The 18751-nt window shown below is 45.9% G+C and overlaps 1 protein-coding gene across 1 annotated transcript in view; it reads right to left on the minus strand.

Moving 5' to 3' along the window:
* AMMECR1 (AMMECR nuclear protein 1) overlaps positions 1–18751 on the minus strand; it is a 196455-nt gene that overhangs the window by 46782 nt on the left and 130922 nt on the right. The window contains exon 3 of the mRNA XM_070759553.1: positions 10806–10920. Within this exon, the coding sequence (XP_070615654.1) occupies positions 10806–10920 (115 nt within the window). The remainder of the gene's footprint in view (positions 1–10805; positions 10921–18751) is intronic.

Consider the following 18751-nt stretch of genomic DNA (forward strand, 5'->3'; position numbering starts at 1 on the left):
CAGGTAAGTGCAACGGTTCTTCTCCACTTGCACTACTTCGGAGAGTCCAACATGGGATATACCCAAGCTTTAAACAATTAGGGAGGGAGAAGGCTGGGGCACAGAATCGGTGCAAACTCTCTGCAATACTTTGCGTCCAAAGGCCGCTTCAGCTGAAGTGAAACTGTCCAAACGATAATGCTTGATAAACGTATTAGGGGCAGCCCAGGTTGCTGCCCGGCAAATATCCTCAATAGGGGCCTGCGTCGCCCAGGCCGCTGATGTGGCCGCACTTCTTGTAGAGTGGGCCGTAATACCTCTAGGTATTGGTGTGGATCCTGATTTATAGGCGGTGACGATACAGGAGCGTATCCAACAGCTAATGGTCTTAGATGATACTTTATTCCCCATGGATGCCGGGAAATATGAGACGAACAGGGCCTCAGTTTTCCTGAAGGTGCTTGTCCGTCTTATGTATATTTTGATGGCACGACGAACGTCTATCTTGTGCCATCTTAGCTCCAGTGGATGTGACCCTTGGGCACAAAAATCTGGAAGGATAATGTCCTGTGATCTGTGGAAGACAGTGTTCATTTTAGGTAAAAAGGGTCATGTCGTAAGACTACCTTGTTTGCATGAAACATGCATAAGTCCGGTCTGATTGACAAGGCTGCGAGTTCGGAAACTCTCCTTGCTGATGTGATTGCTGTTAAGAAAACCGTTTTCAACGATAGGAGGCGTAGTGGAATGTCTCGTAAAGGCTCAAAGGGGGTTCCCGTCAGAGCCTGTAGTATCAGTGGTAAATCCCATGTAGGAAATCTATGTACGGTAGGGGGTCTGATGTTCGATGCTCCCCTAATAAAGTCCCGAATCCATGGGTGTTGTGAAATTGGGCGAGAAAAGTCCATTTTAAGAATTGTGGCTATAGCAGCCGTTTGTCTGCGAAGTGTGTTGGGTGAAAATCCCTTGTCCAACCCAGCCTGTAAGAATTCCAGGATCTGGATTACGGATGGGGACTGCGGGTCCTGATTTCAATTTCTGCAAAATGTACAGTATGCCCTCCATGTGGCCTGATAAATATGGGTCGTGGAGGGCCGGCGAGCTGCCTGTATGGTGTTTATCACTCTGTCCGGTACTTGCTCTTTTCTTAATCTCTCCCCCTCAAGTGCCACACGGCAAGACTCCACCACTGAGGGTCTGGGTGATAAATTGACCCCTGCGTTAGTACCACCTTGTGGTGTGGGATTCGCCAGGGGGAGGAGATCGAGAGGCTCATCAAGTCCGCGAACCAAGGGCGCCTGGGCCAAAATGGGGCAACCAAGAGGATCTCCGCTTGTTCCTGTAACAGCTTGCTGATTACTCTTGGGATCAGGCAGGTTGGGGGAAAGGCATATAGTAGCCCCTCCGGCCATGGGCATGACAGTGCATTGGCTTGTTCTGCTCCCGGTGATGGGAACCTTGAAAAGAACCTGGGTAGTTGATTGTTGTGATGGGTGGCGAACAAGTCCACCTCCGGTGTCCCGTATGTGCGTATGATCTCTAGGAACAGATCCCTGCCCAGGCTCCACTCTGCCGGGTTTATGGTGGTCCAGCTGAGCCAATCTGCTTGAAGGTTTGAAGTGCCGGATATGTGCGCCGCTCGTAGCGATGCTAGGTGTCGTTCTGCCCATTTGAACAGAGACTGGGATTCCGCATCAGGCGGCCCGATCTTGTGCCCCCCTGATGGTTGATATGTGCCCTTGTTGCCACATTGTCTGTGAGGATCAGTACGTTATGACCTCTTACCTGCGTTGTGAAGTGTCTGAGAGCGAGGTGAACGGCTCTGAGCTCCAGGTAATTGATGTTTGGGCATGTGAGCTCCTCTGGGCTCCAAAGTCCCTGGGCCACTCCTACGTCGGAGTGTGCTCCCCAGCCCGAGAGGCTCGCTTCCATTGTTATGGTTATCTCCTGTTGTGGCAGGAATGGTGATCCTTGTAAAAGGGCTGATGACGTCTACCAAGGGAGTGATCGCCGTACTTCTTGCGAAATCGTTACTGATGTGGAAGAGTGACTCGTTCAGTTCCTCTGAAAGGGAATGAGGAACCATTGTAGAGGCCTGGCATGGAGCCTGGCCCAAGGTAGAATGTCTATACAGGATATGAGTACTCCCAACAGTTGAGAAAGGAAGTGTAAAGTCGGTGAGTGGTTGCGTTGTAACTGTGTGACCAAGGCCCTGACCTTGGTCTGACGTTCTGCTGAAAGGAAGACTGTGCCGGCTATGGTGTCTATGTTGGTACCCAGGTGAGGTAGGTACCTTGTTGGTGCAAGATGGCTCTTTTGATAATTGATGGAGAAACCGAGATGTTCTAATGTCCTCATGGTTTCTGTCAGGTTGTGGCGAGCTGGCTGGGGCTGTTGGACAATATGATGATGTCGTCCAAATACGCCATAAGGCGTAATGGACGTGTCCTGAGGTGTGCTGTGAGTATGTCCAGCAACTTTGTGAATTTCCTGGGTGCTGATGACAGTCCGAAGGGCATGGCCCTGTACTGGAAATGCTGGTTTTCGAGGCAAAAGCGAAGGTATTTCCTGTAGTCCTGATGTACTGGGATATGTAGGTATGCCTCTTTGAGGTCTATTGACGTCAGCCAATCCCCTTTTCGTATTGCTGCCAGTATTGTCTTTAACGAATGCATTTTGAATCGCCGGTATCTGATATATATGTTTAGTTGCTTCAAATTTAGTATGAGGCGGCAGCCCCCTGAGGCTTTGGGTACTATGAACACGATAGAATAGTAGCCGTGTCCCTCCTGATGAACAGGGACCCTCTCGATGGCACCGATTTGGAGTAGGTGATCGATCTCTTGGTACAGGAGGTTGCGCTTGAGGTTGTTGAGAATTACAGGGCATTGTAGGAATCTGCTGGGAGGTTTCTGGATGAAATCCAGGGTGAGACCCTGGGCTATTGTTTTTAAAGCCCAAGAGTCTGTAGATATGGCTTCCCAGGAGGCGGTGAAGTGCTGCAGCCGTCCTCCTATAGGAAAGGTCTCGATGGAGTCATTTGTTTCTTCGATAGCCTCCCCTGTTTGAACCTCTGTAGGTTTTCCTTGTTTGTTGGAATTGTCTATTCCGATCCCCAAAACCACCCCGTCCGCTCTGTATGAGGGTTGAGAGTATGACCCCTGGGTGTACGACCTTCCAACCTGGGGTACATTGGAGGAGGCCTCTGCCCGAAAGGGTTGGCGTCTGAAGTACGGGGTGGTCCGTCTCTCCTGCCTTCTATAGGTTCTGGGTAAGACCTTCTTCTTGTCTTTATCCTCTATAAGGACTTTGTCAAGAGATTCGCCGAACAATTTTGTTCCATCAAATGGGGCTGAGGCCAGGCGCCATTTGGATTTGGCGTCAGCCTGCCATGTTCGGAGCCAGAGTAAGCGGCGAGCTGACTGATTTGCCGCCAGGGCCCGTGAGGAAAAACGGGATGCCGATAGAGTGGCGTCGGCGGAGAACTCCGCTGCTGCTAATAATTTGTTGAGGTCTTGTCTCAGGCGACCATCTTCCGGTCCTAGCTTCGTGAGCATGTCCTGGAGCCATAGGACCGAAGCCCGGTTAAAAAATGACGCTGCTGAGGTTGCTTTAAGGGCCCATGCGGTCATTTGATGTGCTTTTTTGTTTATGCCCTCAGCTCTCCGGTCCTCTGGTTTTAGCCCGTCTGCCACCTCGGATGGAACGAGCGCATTAGAGACAAGAGCTGCTACAGGGGCATCGACAGATGGAAATTCCAGTAAATTCTCCAATTCTGGCTCAAAGGCATAGAATTTTCGCTCAGAGGCTGTTGGGCCTAGAGCTCCCGCTGGGTATTGCCAAGGCCTTTTAACGTTATCCAAGAAGAGCTTAGGGGCAGGTATGCAGTCTGCATCTCTCTGGGTTTCAGTAAGTACCCTTGAGGCCGGTTGAGTGGCCGCTGCTGGGTCTGTGGGCTTGTCAGGTGTGCCCAAGGCGATGGCTAGTTTAGCCTTGTTCAGAAGCACTCGAAAAATGGGGGGCCTAAAGAGGTCAGCATATGCTGGTGGTTCTGGAGGTGCTCCCTCATCCTCTGACAGGCCATCATCTGGTTCAGAGCCATGCTCCCTAAAGCCCGGATCCTCCTGTAATGATTCATGCGTAGGAGACGGGGGAGCTGGGGCTGCCCATATATTTCTCTGAAGAGAGGGAGGAGGGCAAGGAGAAGCAGGAGGGGCACTGGATATATGCTGTTGGGCCCCAGCCACTATGCCATGGGAATAGGCAGAGGCAATCATGTCCTGCAAGGCAGGTGGTAGGCGTTGCCAGGTGTCTGGGGAGGATCTGAGGCCAGCCGCTGTAGGGGTGAATGTGGCTGTTGGCATTGGTTGGGATGCCATGTGCCATGCAGAAGAAGAGGAAGAAGGCCTGGTGAATTCTGGCCTAGCTGGCTCTGCCACCTGGGATGGTCCTCCAAACCTATCCGGTGACCAGTCCCTGTCAGTAGCTGACCCAATTCCCTCCGGGAGTCTCGGGGGGGTAGTACCTGTTATTGCTGGTACATTCTGACTTGGCACTGTTGGCAGGGCAGCTTGTCTTTGTGCCTCCAATTGCTCCTCCAGGGCTTTGATGCGTCTTTCAGCATCCCTCATTGCAGAGGAGGATTGAGAGCTTTTGGATTTGGCCTTGGAAGAGTGAGTCTTCTCCTTGGCCTTTACCATCGGGGCTTCTGTTGTCCCCTGTTGAGCTGGGTCAGCCATGGAAGCGGTTTTAGACCGCCGAGGAATAAACAAAGAATTATTGCTGCGTTCGTTGGCAATTTTGGTCAGCGAAAATGGCCGCCGCTGTTTAAGTTCTGCCTCTTCCTGTGTCAGACAGGATATCCGCCCTCCTTGTGGGTGAATCGGGCTGTCTGTCACCCTTTCAAAATGGCGGGCGGGGCTGACTCTCAAAATGGCGGCCCCCTGCGTACGGTGCCCTGATTGCAATGGCCACGCCCATTGCTTTTGCCGTTACCAACGGCGATCGCAATCCGCAGGGCTGCCCGGCCAGGCGCTTCGTTCCCCGACTCCGTTTCCAAGCGTCGGCTTTTGGCGGGAGATTCAACTCTTGCTGCCTTTCCTCTTGGCTTGGTCGGCTCTCGATGGTTGCTCCGAACGGAGGTATGGCCGCGCAGGCCGGGGACCTCGTTCACTGGGCGACACCCGGTCCTTGGAGCTGTACCCTCGCAGGGAAGAGGCTCCGACCTGGGGGAAGAGAAGTGGGCATTACTCCGCAGAGCAGAGGCCCAAACCATCGAAGTAGGTCACTCCAGTATCTGAAAAACAAAAACAGAAGGAGACTGTTAGTAAACATTTAATATGCTTTATAAATAAGAAATAAACCAACTAAATTACATCTAATTAACAGTAAGACTACAAGAGTCATAGGAGGAAAAACTCATGAGTCCCTCCACTATGACTGAGTTTTTTAGACTGACCCAGGGAGGGCAGCATGGGGGTTGGACCGGTTATTTATGCTAATTTTTAACTCAGTCCTTCCAATAGGCTGTAGATTAACCCATGTTGGACTCTCCGAAGCAGTGCAAGTGGAGAACAGAGAAGGATGCCGTCCTGGTAGCAAAAATGGAGCTGAGCGCACAACTTCAGCTGACTGATGGGTGGGCGGGCACATCGGCGTGTGATTTGGCTTCTGCGCATGCGTCAGAAGCTAATTCTCGCGTGAGGAAGTGTGCATGAGTGAAATTATGGCAATTCTTGCTGACTCTTTGCTTCCGCACATGCGCAGAAGCAAAAAAAAATCAGCAAAAATTGCCGAAATCCCGCACTCACTCACTTCTGGCGCATGTGCAGAAGCTGAATCTCATGCCGATGCGTGGTAGAGTCACAGAGCTCTATGGGAAATGCACCAGTAGCAGCGGGGGTGAGGAGCCCTTTCCTGCATGTCATGTTATTATTGCCAGGAAGAATAGAATGATTCTCTATGGACTTTCATACATACACACATAATTTTCATATGCTTGAGAAGAGAGAGATTCAGAGCCTGTGACAAAAAAAGGCTACTTTTCAATCCAGGAAGACAACAGAGGAGAAAAAATGACATTTTGTACTCTCAGGAAAAGGATGGTGGTTAGAGAGGGGTCCATAAGGGTTGCCATTCCCTATGGAAATGTAAGTCAGATTTGGCTCTACAGAAAACAGTCCAGTTCTCTGAGACAAAGTCATCTGGAGAAAAATAGCAGCTGATTCAAAAATATATAGTTGCAGTAACTGAAAAATGACCTAAAGCAGTGATGGCAAGCCTTTTTCCCCTCGAGTGCCGAAAGTCTGAGCGTCCACACTCATAATTCAATGCCTGGAGATGGCAAAAATGGCATCTCTGGAGACCTAAAACCTATTTCCCAACCTCTGGTGGGCCCATAGGCCCTTTTTTTGCCCTCCCCAGGCTCCAGAGGCAAAAATGCCCTCCCCCATCCCCTCGGAGACTCTCCGGAAACTAAAAATGGCCTCCCAGAGCCTCCGTGTGAGCTGAAAATCACCTGGCTGGCAGGCACATGCACATTGGAGTTGAGCCAGGGTAACGGGTCATGTGTCAGCAGATATGGCTCCGTGGGTGAACTGTGGCACCGTGCCATAGGTTCACCATGACCTAAAGAGTAAAAGCAGTAGCAGGTTGGTTTTGTCTAAACATCAACCATGGGGTGATCAGATTGTGGGTGGTTTTCCAAGATTCCAGGTGTGTTTGGAGATGTAAGTCGCTCTGGTAACGCAACTCAGGGTTTTCTTCTACATGGAAAATGTGTGCAATGCAACGGCAACCAAATTGTCCTCAGATGCAAAGTCAAAATTATGTCTTCTATGGAGTCCTACAACTTTCAGCCCTGCCATCTGCCATGAGCCTCCTCTATTTTCACCCTGACATAGTTTGTGGGACACTTCTTGGGGAAGGGAACTTTTGCTGGAGGTGAGAACTTTGTGCCCCCCTTCCTTACAAAGTAGCCACAGATAGCGTGAGCCGATGAGCAGAGCAAGTCACACGTAGCCATGCTATGGAAGGATGAATGGACAAAATGGAAGGCCTTCACTGGCGCTCTACGATCCCAGGTGACTCTCGGGGCAAGTGGCTAGAGAAACGTGCAAAGTATACTTAAACAATAAAATGGCAGCAATTTGAAAAACCATGTGGAAGCTAATGGCAGCCAATTCACTTGTCCCTCTTTTCGAAATCCCTTCTCTTGGGAGAAAAGAACCGTACGGAGCCAGCTGAGAGACCCTCACGCAGAAGACCACGGATATCCCCCTCCTCCCTCAGCAAGGTCAGGCCAACCAACCGTAGGAGCACGGGGGGCGCTGGAGAACATCTGGAATTTGGAAAGCATTTGGCATTAATTAGCAAATTGCTGGATTAGCTCCCACAAGATCATCAATGGCATACCTACAGAAGTAAGGTCTCCTAACCAGGTGGATGGCCCTTCAGGATGATCTGGACATGAGCAGTTATACCAGGTGGAAGAACCCCATTCTCTCTTTAGGTCACATTCTAGCCATCTTGAAATGACCTTTTGCCATTCACATTGCATAACTGCAGTCCCCCTTAAAAGAAACACGGATGATATAAGCGGTCTCACTGTAAGGACCAAATACAGTGACGCATCATTCTTTTAAGGATCCAACATTTCAATAAAATCCTACTCTTCCTGTCTCCTTATATCTATGGAGCCATGAAATAAAGATAATGAGAAATACTAGATATATATTTTTAAAAAATACCCTTCCAGGTCAAACTGAAACCCCAAATTCCCATTTAGAAAACCCAAGTCTTTGAAAATGATGTCTCCCCTGGGACAGTGAGAAGGAGATGATTTATCTTGATTCCTCTCTCAGATCCCCAGCTTTAACTATTAAAAAAAATGGTCCCAGTAGAAGAGAATATTGGAGCTCGGGGTTGAATTGTGAGGTCCTTGGTGCTCTCTGAGTTGGCGGTTTTCTTGCAGATTTTTCCTGGCCCAACTATTCAATATCTTCGGCAACCAATAATCATGATCAGATAGCATCAAGGTTCTCAAAAAAAAAGTTTCTAAATTCTGCATTATTTTCTTGCCACTGTTGCAGTGTGAAGGAATGCAAAATTAAGCAAAGGTGGTATCTTAATTGGAACTGCTGGGTGAGGACAAGTAGCTTCTCTGTTATTGTTATCTAGCTTTTATTTCTAATCAACAAAATGTGGGGGGAAATGACATTCTACCAATGGTGAACCTGTAAGATTAGATTTTCCATTTTAAAAAAAATCCAAAAAACTACACCTTCCCAACCTCAATGTGCAAATACCACTCGCCGCCCATTAGTGCCCCTTTCTCCCTATAAAGTATTCTTTTGTTTTGTTCCCACCCACCCACCATATCTAGGTTTCAAAATGGGAAATAAGCTTGTAGGGCAGAAAGGGGGAAGTTCAGAGATCATGTTTTCTGGGGATGCTAAAGGAGAGTCCTTTATTCTTTTGCATTTGGAAGTGTAGTTTTACCCCAAGGTTCCCAATAGAACATTCAATTCAATCCTCCCTTCCCCTCTCTTTATTGAGACTATCAAGGATTTGATCGGGAGAAACATGTTCCCCAAAAAAGCAAGTGCCCAAAACAAACCAAAACCAAAACAGGTTTAGCCAACTATCCCCAGAATTGTAAAGATATAAAAAGGCTGCTACTTTGGGTCTGTTACACAGCCATCTATAAATACCTACGGGCCTTTGCTGTGTGCAGGTGGTTTTCAGCTGCTGAGTTGTACATCATATAGACAGTTGGCAAGATTTTGCACACAAAGAGCTGGACTTAAATTTATACTCTCATATTTATTTAAGCCCTGCATCCCAGGAGAGATTAGCTATAAGTGGACAGACCTGAAGCCACATTGTGAGTATTTGGAAACCTCAGGCATGCGTTTTTGCAAAGGCAACGCTCTTAACAGCACGTTGCCTTGCATCATTCATAATGCAATAACTAGCAAATATTAGGGGACGTAGCTAACACCAAGAGGAGTTCCTTAGTGTTTTCTGTAACCAGACTGGGATTTAAAATAAATCTCTAGAGCTTTAGATGTACTGTATTCTGATTCAGAAACCAAGCAAATGGCAATTCATGAGTGAGGATTTATTCAGCCTCAGCAGCCAATTCAGAGTTGCATGCAAAATGCTATGAGGGTGATTATTTGCTAGCTCTGTAAAAAAAAACACCCTGTAGTACATTTTACTTTGGTAGTTTAAAAAGAGGAAAAAGGAGAGAGATCTTACTTCTACTGTGGGCACAGTTCAATGTTTCAATCTCTGGCTTTTTTAGCAAGCAAACAAACAAACAAATTTTAAAAAATCTAATATTTATAGTGTCCTAATTTAGGGGGTAGGCAAAGTTGGCTCTTCTATGACTTGTGGACTTCAACTCCCAGAATCCCTGAGCCAATCATGCAAGCTCAGGAATTCTGGGAGTTGAAGTCCACATGTCATAGAAGAGCCAACTTTGCCTACTCCTGTCCTAATGCTCCCATTCTCAACCTTCTCAAGATGCTAAAATGGTGGGCTCTGGAACACCTAACCAACAGGGCTGTGCGATCTGGGAACTGGGACAGATGTTGTTCCCACCCTCTTGTGTAAGGAAGGCTAGGGTGGCCAAATAGTCTTTGAGTTTTAGCCCCACACAAATTTCTAGAGGATATTGGACGGGACAAAACGTTTTTGCCAATTCCAGAAAATCCTGAGAGGTCCTGGTTGAGGACAATTATGGAGGAGACTCAGGAAACTAATTGTGCTCATGCCTTTTAGAACAATTTGTGAAGGCTACACTTCCATCTTCTACAATTCTAACTCTTCTCGATCAACTGACCTTCTCGGAGGCTGCCCTCACTTTTATGAACTTAAAAATGAACGCCAATCGCTGTAGACGTGTCTGTTCTGAAAGCAGACTGACATGGAAATGTTAAAATGTCCACATGCACAAGCCTCCATAGCTCGGCTCTAGAGCTCATGGGATGGAAATCAAGGTAGAATGTTGGAATTTGAGTGACACGCTGGGATGGTCGAGTGCTCGTTATTGTTGAAATTACTAAGATGCCCATTGCAGACTATTTGTTGGCCAAGACAGTTTTTGGAATTCCTCTTGCTCTGCAAATATTTTAAATTTGTAAAGCATCAAGTAAGTTTTTTAATAATAAGTGCAGGTGTGGGAGTTGCTGTGCTTCAGAGTTGAAAATGGAAGAGATAAAAATACCTGGGTTTTTTTTTAATTCGAGCTGAATTTATTTTAAAGCTTTATTTTCAAGGAAATGATAAATCTGTGTTCAGGCTTGCAGCATTTCTCATGGGGAGGGAATATCCCATATTTCATAAAATAGCATATATGTGAGAAGGCTGGATAGAATCTTTATGTTCTTTTGTTTTGTTTTTTAAGACTAAAGTTTTGTTTTTAATACATACAAATGTTACAGTTCATATCCCCTCCTTCTGACCATCTAACATAATGAAACTGAATTCACCATTAAAAATTTATCTTTTTCATTGGGACAGTAACTTCAACAAAGGGAGTAATAAATTAGGGCAGCCAACAGGAAAATCAAAATGTGAACACACATTCACAGGCTGAAGAGGGCAGAATTCAGGGTGGGAAATTAATGGTCTAGTTCTTTTGGAGATCATTTTCACTGGATGAAGGACAGCATGAGAGTCACCTCCTTGCTTTTTCACACTCTTGCAGTATAAAGCAGATCCTAATTGCAAACAAGTTTCAGACAACATTCTAAACTGTTCAATAATCAGAATAGAGAAATGTCACTCCATGAAATATGCAAATGTTAGAGGTTCCTTACCTCCCAATCCAAATAATCACAGACATCTTCAAAATTAGTAAGCAGAGACACTGAGCAGAAAAGCCGTGGCAGTTCATCCCTCGTCATTGGGGGAAATCTGCTATCTTTAAGGGCACTGCGGAAAAAGAATACAACACACACACGTAAATAAGAGAAAACAGATACTGAAATCAGCAAAAGAGGGAAAAAATATATTCTGAATTGTTAGCAGATGATTTCTGATCAAAACTAGTTGTCTTCCAAGAATGATTATTATACCTGTACCTCTGCCAAAGTACATCTGCGGTCTTCCCTACTTACTAGTCATCCCACTTAATTCTCACAAGAACTTTGTGATGTGCACAGACTGACACGCAAGAGTTGATTTTGGGACACTCTCAGTGTTGTGGCTGAATGAGTCTAAATTTGGGTGTTACTGACCTCCTCCGAAACTTCACCCATTCAAGCATCAGACATTTTGCTGTTAAGACAGATCATGACCAAACCTATTGTCAGGCTGAAGCCATCATGTGGAGTTAGAGACTTTGGCCTGCCACAGTAGAACAGTATTATGGGAACTGGCAGGAATAGTTGCATGAGAGGGAAAGTTACTAGCCACAACACATTCCTTTCTTAGAGTCCAAGGTCATCCTTTCTTCTGCACCAGTGGATGTAAGGAGGAGGTTGGTGAAATCCCTGCACTTGAACTGGTCCTTGTGATGAACTTGTGCGTGTGGGGAAAGGGATGAACCTTAACCTGGAAGGAAGTTAGTATCAGGATGGCAATGGTGTGACCAACATGGCTCTGATAATAAATCGAACCTTGGCTGAGAGATTTGGACTGGAATCTGATTCATTTCTCAGATGCCATTTGGGGTGCTGACACCCACCTTGAGGAGAGGGGAAATCCATGTTCATAAGCTAGTCAACCTATGAACAGACCAGTTACAGAAAAAGACATGCTGCTAGGCAAATCAATACCATACTCCATAGGTAAGAAGTAGAAAAACAATTAAAGAGAGGGTGATGCGGTAGCTTTCACTGTTGACGAAAACTCAAGTCTAGGATGTTTGGAAACTTCTTGATGTCATCCAGGGGTTCACAATCTGTGGTCCACAGACCCCTGGGGGGGGGCATGAAGTCATCACAGAGGTCCACAAAGACTTGAAAAATGCTATGACTTAAATCTTGAGTTAGGTTTTTGGTGCTCCATGGCCATGATCTGTGGCCTCAAAAGGTATTTAAAAGACATCCATGATGAAGAAATGGTTGAGAACCACAGATGTAATTAATAGGAGTACCTCAAGGTACACAATATAATAATGCAAGAATGAAACATTGTGCTCATTTCTAGATGTATGCAAACATATATCTTGAAGCTCAACAAGCTGCATATTTTTTAAAAACGTGTCTATAAAATTGCAGCAGGCAGCTAAAATTTTCACCTCATGTAGCTCAAACCCTTATAAGACAAACCGTAAAAATGGTCAGTAAATGAGGAGATTATCAACAAGATCATCCTCAAATGAATCGTATCCCTACTTGAAAAACTAATTTAGTAATCCCAAAGGTGCGTTTTCAGGAGGCAACTGGACTTCCTTGTTTTTCCTTTTGAAGACATTTCGCTTCTCATCCAGGAAGCTTCTTCAGCTCGGATAGGATAGTTCAACGTCCTGTCATCCTATTGGGTGAGAAGCGAAACGTCTTCAAAAGGATAAGCAAAATGTCTTCAAGGAAAGTCCAGTTCGCCTTTTGAAAAAACACATTTGGAACGAGGATGGTTTAACTTCAGCAAGGATGCAACACTTTTTGAGTATACCTGCCTGATACTATGCCCAGTGGCATACAGTGTATTTTGCATTGGACAGTTGATATCTGCCTAAAGCAAAATGATTGACAGATGCCAATTTAAAAAGTCAAATCTCTAAGATATTTTTTCAAAAAATCACAATCAAAATTTGACCTTTAATGTCTCATGGTAAACTCTGAATATCTACTTCCGTTCTTATTCCTTCCTCCAACTTAAGAAAGCATGAGAAGGATAAATTGTTTTCTGCACAGCAATTCTCCCTCACCACTGGAAGCAAACGAAGATTTCCCATGTCCTGGTTGCATTAATAGCTGTTACTACTTTAACATAAGTCAAAATTCTGGGATTTAATTTTTAGTATATTACAAAGTTAAAATGTCTGTAGAGATTCTCAGCCCTCCACATCATGGTTGTCTCAAAGGTGCCTTTTCAGGAGGCAACTGGACTTCCTTGTTTATCCTTTTGAAGACGTTTCGCTTCTCATCCAATAGGATGACAGGACGTTGAACTATCCTATCAGAGCTGAAGAAGCTTCCTGGATGAGAAGTGAAATGTCTTCAAAAGGAAAAACAAGGAAGTCCAGTTGACTCCTGAAAAGGCACCTTTGAGACAACCATGATGTGGAGGGCTGAGAATCTCTACAGACATTTTAACTTCATAATATACTAAAAATTAAATCCCAGAATTTTGACTTATGTTAAAGTAGTAACAGCTGTTAATGCAACCAGGACATGGGAAAACATTTAAGAAACAGGGAAACGTAACGTTGTGAGAGTGAAGGAATCATAAACAAAGACTTCAGAAAATATGCACATTCAATTTATCCTTAGAATTTTCTTTTGAACAGTTTGACACAGACATTGATTGATTGGATTTGTATGCCGCCCCTCTCCAAGGACTCGGAGCGGCTCACAACATATCAAAAATACATAACAGTATAGAAATCCAATTAACATGACTAAAAGAACTTAAAAATTCCAATATAATTTTAAAAGACATTCATCACCATTCACTCCATAAATACACTAAAGCACTAATGGCCCCAGGCCTAGCGGCATAAATTTGACGAATGCTTATGCTTAATAGTTGCTGAATATTCACAGAACATTGGATATCTAGACATGGATTTATTTCATGGTGGAAGTTCAGGAGATGCTATACCAGGTATTTCAAATAATTTCTCATTGCTGGTCAATTGTGCAAGAGTGACTTAACGTCTATTGGAAGATAAAAGACAAAAGTCTTTTAAAGATGGCAAAGTCCACATAGTGGACAGAGAGGACCACTGGTATGAGAGAGGGATCAAAGAGGCCATGTATGTTAAAATTAAACAGCTCTCTCTCAATGGGGGGGGGGGAGAGAGAGAGATAAACCACCACCAACTCCTATCTACAAGGCAAGGAAGTTCCACACCCATTTGCACTATTTCAAGTGACCCTGAAGGCATAGATAAGCTTCCAAGTGGCTTCAGTTATCTCAGACAGAGTGCTAATGACAGGTGACTGCAAGGAATATGAATCCTTCCATCTTCCACCATTCAGACAGAACTGAAGAAGGTTCTTGAATGACAAGCAAAATGTCTTCAAGGAAAGTCCAGTTCGCCTTTTGAAAAAACACATTTGGAACAAGGATGGTTTAACTTCAGCAAGGATGCAACACTTTTTGAGTATACCTGCCTGATACTATGCCCAGTGGCATACAGTATATTTTGCATTGGACAGTTGATATCTGCCTAAAGCAAAATGATTGACAGATGCCAATTTAAAAAGTCAAATCTCTAAGATATTTTTTCAAAAAATCACAATCAAAATTTGACCTTTAATGTCTCATGGTAAACTCTGAATATCTACTTCCGTTCTTATTCCTTCCTCCAACTTAAGAAAGCATGAGAAGGATAAATTGTTTTTTGCACAGCAATTCTCCCTCACCACAGGAAGCAAACGAAGATTTCCAAATGAACCAATTGCTTCTTTTAAAAATATAGAAGGCAAAAGTATAATGGGGCAGAACTGTCTATGACTGAAGATCTAATGAAATGGAAATTATATTAATCAGATTCAAAATGACTGGAGAGGCTTGTTTCCCAGTAATTGTTTAATCTTGGATTTCTATAGAACTCCATGCATATTAATAATGGCTGAATGGATTTTTGTTAATTCTAATTTTCTTTCTCCTTTCACTTAGCCATATATGTATAGTACAATATATACCAAGAGTCAATTTGTGGCATAATTGTTTTTAATGTGAATAATTTTTACACCCTTAATTTTTTAAAGGTCTATCAAAATTATTCCCAGGAAATAATATTTACAAAATGTCTTTAGGAACCAAGTCTTGTTTCTTAGTGGTTTCCAAACATTATTTAGTGGTTTCCAAACATTATTCTCTTTTTTCCTGCTCTCTTTTAATGTAACTACAAGGTAATATTTTTTCAGATTGTAATTAGTGTTGGGCGAACCCGCTGAAGTTCAGGTTCGGCGGGTTCAGACGAACTCAACATCGAAGTTCGGGTAGGTTCACTGAACCCGAACCCCAACCCCTCTGGCCCGGCGGAGGGGGGGGCGGGGAGGGCTCTGGCTTGAGCCTCCGAGTGCTCCCCTCCCGGCCATCGTCCGCTTGAAGCTGCCAGCTGAAGCGCTGGTGGGGAGGTGTCAGGCTCCATCACCTGTTTGATGGAGCCTGACACTCCTTCCAGCGCTTCGCCTCCCGCCGGGCAAGAGGGCTCGGGAGGCAGGTTCTGCTGGCTAGCTATTCAGGATCCCGGCCAGCAGCTTCAAGCAGGCAGTGGCCAGGAGGGGGAGGTGGGGAGGGCTCTGAGTCAGCCACCACGGTCATCAGCCACCATGGTGGTGTATTGCTTGAACTGCTCCAGTGCTGACTCCATCTTCTGCTTTTTCACGTGGGAAACTGACATGATCGCGTGCGCGGTGGCAAAAGAAATTAAAGGAGGAGGCTTGGCTGCGGCATCCGAGCCTTTTCCGTAAGAAATAAAAGGAGATCGGCACGCACACGGCTTCCGGGCCTGCGCCACCTGAAGGTTTTGTTTGACAGGCGGCCGCAGGCTGCCTTGGCGGAAGACGGGAGGGCAGGGCCTACGTCAACACAGAACCCACCCCCCTCCCCTTTCCAAAGAGTGCCGGGGTGAGCTAAGGCTGCCCTGGGCAATGGGCGCAACAGGCGATTGGTGCTGACTTTGGTTTTGTTTCCTGCTCGGCAGCCAATCAGTATTGCTCTGGGTTGCAGGACAAGCAAGGTGGTGTCGTGGCCTTAACTTCCTTATTTATTTAGTCCAACCTTGGCAACTTTTAAGACTTGTGGACTTCAACTCCCAGAATTCCTCAGCCAGCCAACCTTGGCCACTTTAATACTGGACTTCAACTCCCAGAATTCCTCAGCCAGCCAACCTTGGCCACTTTAAGAGAGACTTTGTGGACTTCAACTTCCAGAGTTCCTCAGCCAGCTTCGCTGAGTCAGAGCCCTCCCCCCTCCCCCCTCCCGCCCACTGTGATGTTCGAGTGAGCCCCGAACATGAACACGGACTTCTGAAAAAGTCTGGGATCGGGTTCGGTATGCCGAACACCGCAAAGTTCGGCACGAACCCGAACTATGTAAGTTCGGTTCGCCCAACACTAATTGGAATGTGACCAAATTAACCACTGACATTCTTTCTAGCTACCGGTTAAACACTGGCTTGCTGGTTTGCATGACGCTGCCAAAACACTGCACCCTGCTTCTAAAACAACAGCAATAAAAGCAACATTTAAAAAGCTGTGATGCAAATATCTTTCCTTAAAATAAACAATTGCTTCCTGGAAATCCCCCATGATTCAGTGCATAAAAGCACTTGTGGTTTATGGAATGAAAGGAAAGGTTCATGGGTACTGTTCTGCCTGACTGGGCTCAGGCAATACGTAACAGTCCAAAGAAAAGAAATCAAATACACACGCGCTCTGCTAATCAGCAAACTTGTATTAGATAAACAAAAAAGGGTTACTCAAAAACAGTTCTTAGTGTCTGAAAACAATGATAGTGCAAGGCTTACTTCAGCCGCATACAAAAACACAGGAAAAAACAAACAAAGACAACCTGGAATGAGCCAAGACGTTTCAGGAGTCCTTTTGAATCTTTGGAGCAAACAGCAATTCCCAGAGTTTTCACCTTCCACTTGTCTGAAAAAGCTGGGTTGAAAACTCCAACGGCACGGAACAGAAACTTCAGAGCAGGACCCACAAAATAACACATATAAACAGCCACAGTTTGCCTTGGCCTTTGTTCCCTTTTATCCCTTTAGCCCTCATTAAGGGAACCACACCCAGCCCTCAGTATAAGAACCACACCCAGCCCAGGTGCTCCTAAAATGACTTGTAATACTCCTTAAAGCGATCCCTTCTTTGCATAGCTCTTCGGCTATGATCTGCAGAAGAACCCAGAGACGAAAGACTGTCTGAGGGACTGCATGCCAAATCCCCTGGACTGTCTGCTGAATCCTGCGTACCAGTGGCCTCGTCCTCCTGGCTGTCTGCCACGTCTTCCTGGCTGTCTGCCACGTCTTCCTGGCTGTCAGCCAGGCTTTCGCATTCAGTTTGTGCCGCGTCTCTCCCATCTGTGGGAGCAATAGCTGGCCCAGGCCCAAACACAACAGGTACCATCAGAAATGGAAAGCTGGGGACATTTTGCAGGCATTATTCCTGAAATTAAAAATTGTGGCCACTGCTGTGTCGCTGTGGTTGGCCTGCTGTCACGTGACTTTCATTTCCAATACTCCTGCAGTGTCCTATAAAGTCAGTCAATGGGGAAGCCTGCAGGATGCCGGAAGCTGCTATTTTGCAAACCTATGGCCATTCTATTTTTCTCTTACGGTACGGACCTCAACTGGCAATAGACTGTCTATGCTAGTGATTTTCAACCTTTTATGAGCCGTGGCATATTTTTTACATTTACATAATCTTGGGGCACACCACCAACAAAATGACAGAAAATGACACTCTAAGACACTCTCCTCTCTTTCTCCATCCCTGTCTCCTCCCCCCCCCCCCGTGTGTGTGTGTGTGTACCATTTCCTTGAACCATTTCCTAAAACAGGTGGGGGGGTTTTCTCTGTTATTCTTTTGGTGCTTTGTATCATATGCTTTAAATCAAGAGTCACTTCTCTATCTCAAGTTTCTCTCTCTTTCCTCTCATCCTCTGCCTCAATCATTTTCTCATTTCTCTTTTTTTCTCCCCTTTTTTCTCTCATTTCTCTCTCTCTCCCCCTTCCTCTCCTTTTCTCTCTCTCTTTCTTTCTCTCTCTCTTGCTTGCTCTCTCTCTTTCTCTCTCTTTCTTTTTCTCACTCGCTTGCTTTCCCTCTCACTCTTTCTCTCTTGCTTTCTTTCTCTCTTTCTCTCTCTCTTGCTTTCTTTCTCTCTCTTGCTTTCTTCTCTCTCTCTCTTGCTTTCTTTCTCTCTTTCTGGCTTTCTCTCTCAGTCTCACTCACTCTCCTTCTCTCTCTCTTGCTTTCTTTCTCTCTCTTTCTCTCTCTCTTGCTTTCTTTTTCTCTCTTTTCTTTCTCTTTCTCTTTTCTTTCTTTCTCTCTCTCTTTCTTTCTCTCTCTCTCTTTCTTCCTCTTTCTCTCTTGCTTTCTTTCTCTCTTTCTCTCTTGCTTTCTCTCTCTCTCTCTTGCTTTCTCTGTCTTGCTTTCTTTCTCTCTTCCCCTCTTTCTCTCTCTATGTCTCGCTCTATCTTTCTCTTTCTTTCTCTCTCTCTCTCTTTCTCTCTCGTACACCACGCCAGCAACAGCAGTATTGGGCAGTAGCGGCAGGGCGGTCGGCTGCGAGCGGGAACTCCAGGGCGGAGGCACCGACAGCGGTGGCTGGACGTGTTGCTGGTCACCGTACATGCTGGTGCGGCGCTGGGCATGGGGCTGGCACCTCTGTCCCGGGCCAGCCAGCAGGCCAGTGCCAGCATGTACGGCGTCCAGCTGCCACTGTTGGTGCCTCCACCCTGGAGCTCCTACTCGCAGCCAAATGCCCTGACACCACCCCGCGGCTACTGCCCAATGCCGCTGTTGCTGGTGTGGTGTACACTGTTGCCCACCGCTCGCAGCCGCCCCCCCCCCGCGGCTACTGCCCGGTGCCGCTGCTTCCGGTACCCTCCCACTCCCGCTGCCCTCCCGCCAGG

The sequence above is a fragment of the Erythrolamprus reginae genome, chromosome 8 (genome assembly GCF_031021105.1).
Source record: "Erythrolamprus reginae isolate rEryReg1 chromosome 8, rEryReg1.hap1, whole genome shotgun sequence".
NCBI lineage: Eukaryota > Metazoa > Chordata > Lepidosauria > Squamata > Dipsadidae > Erythrolamprus > Erythrolamprus reginae.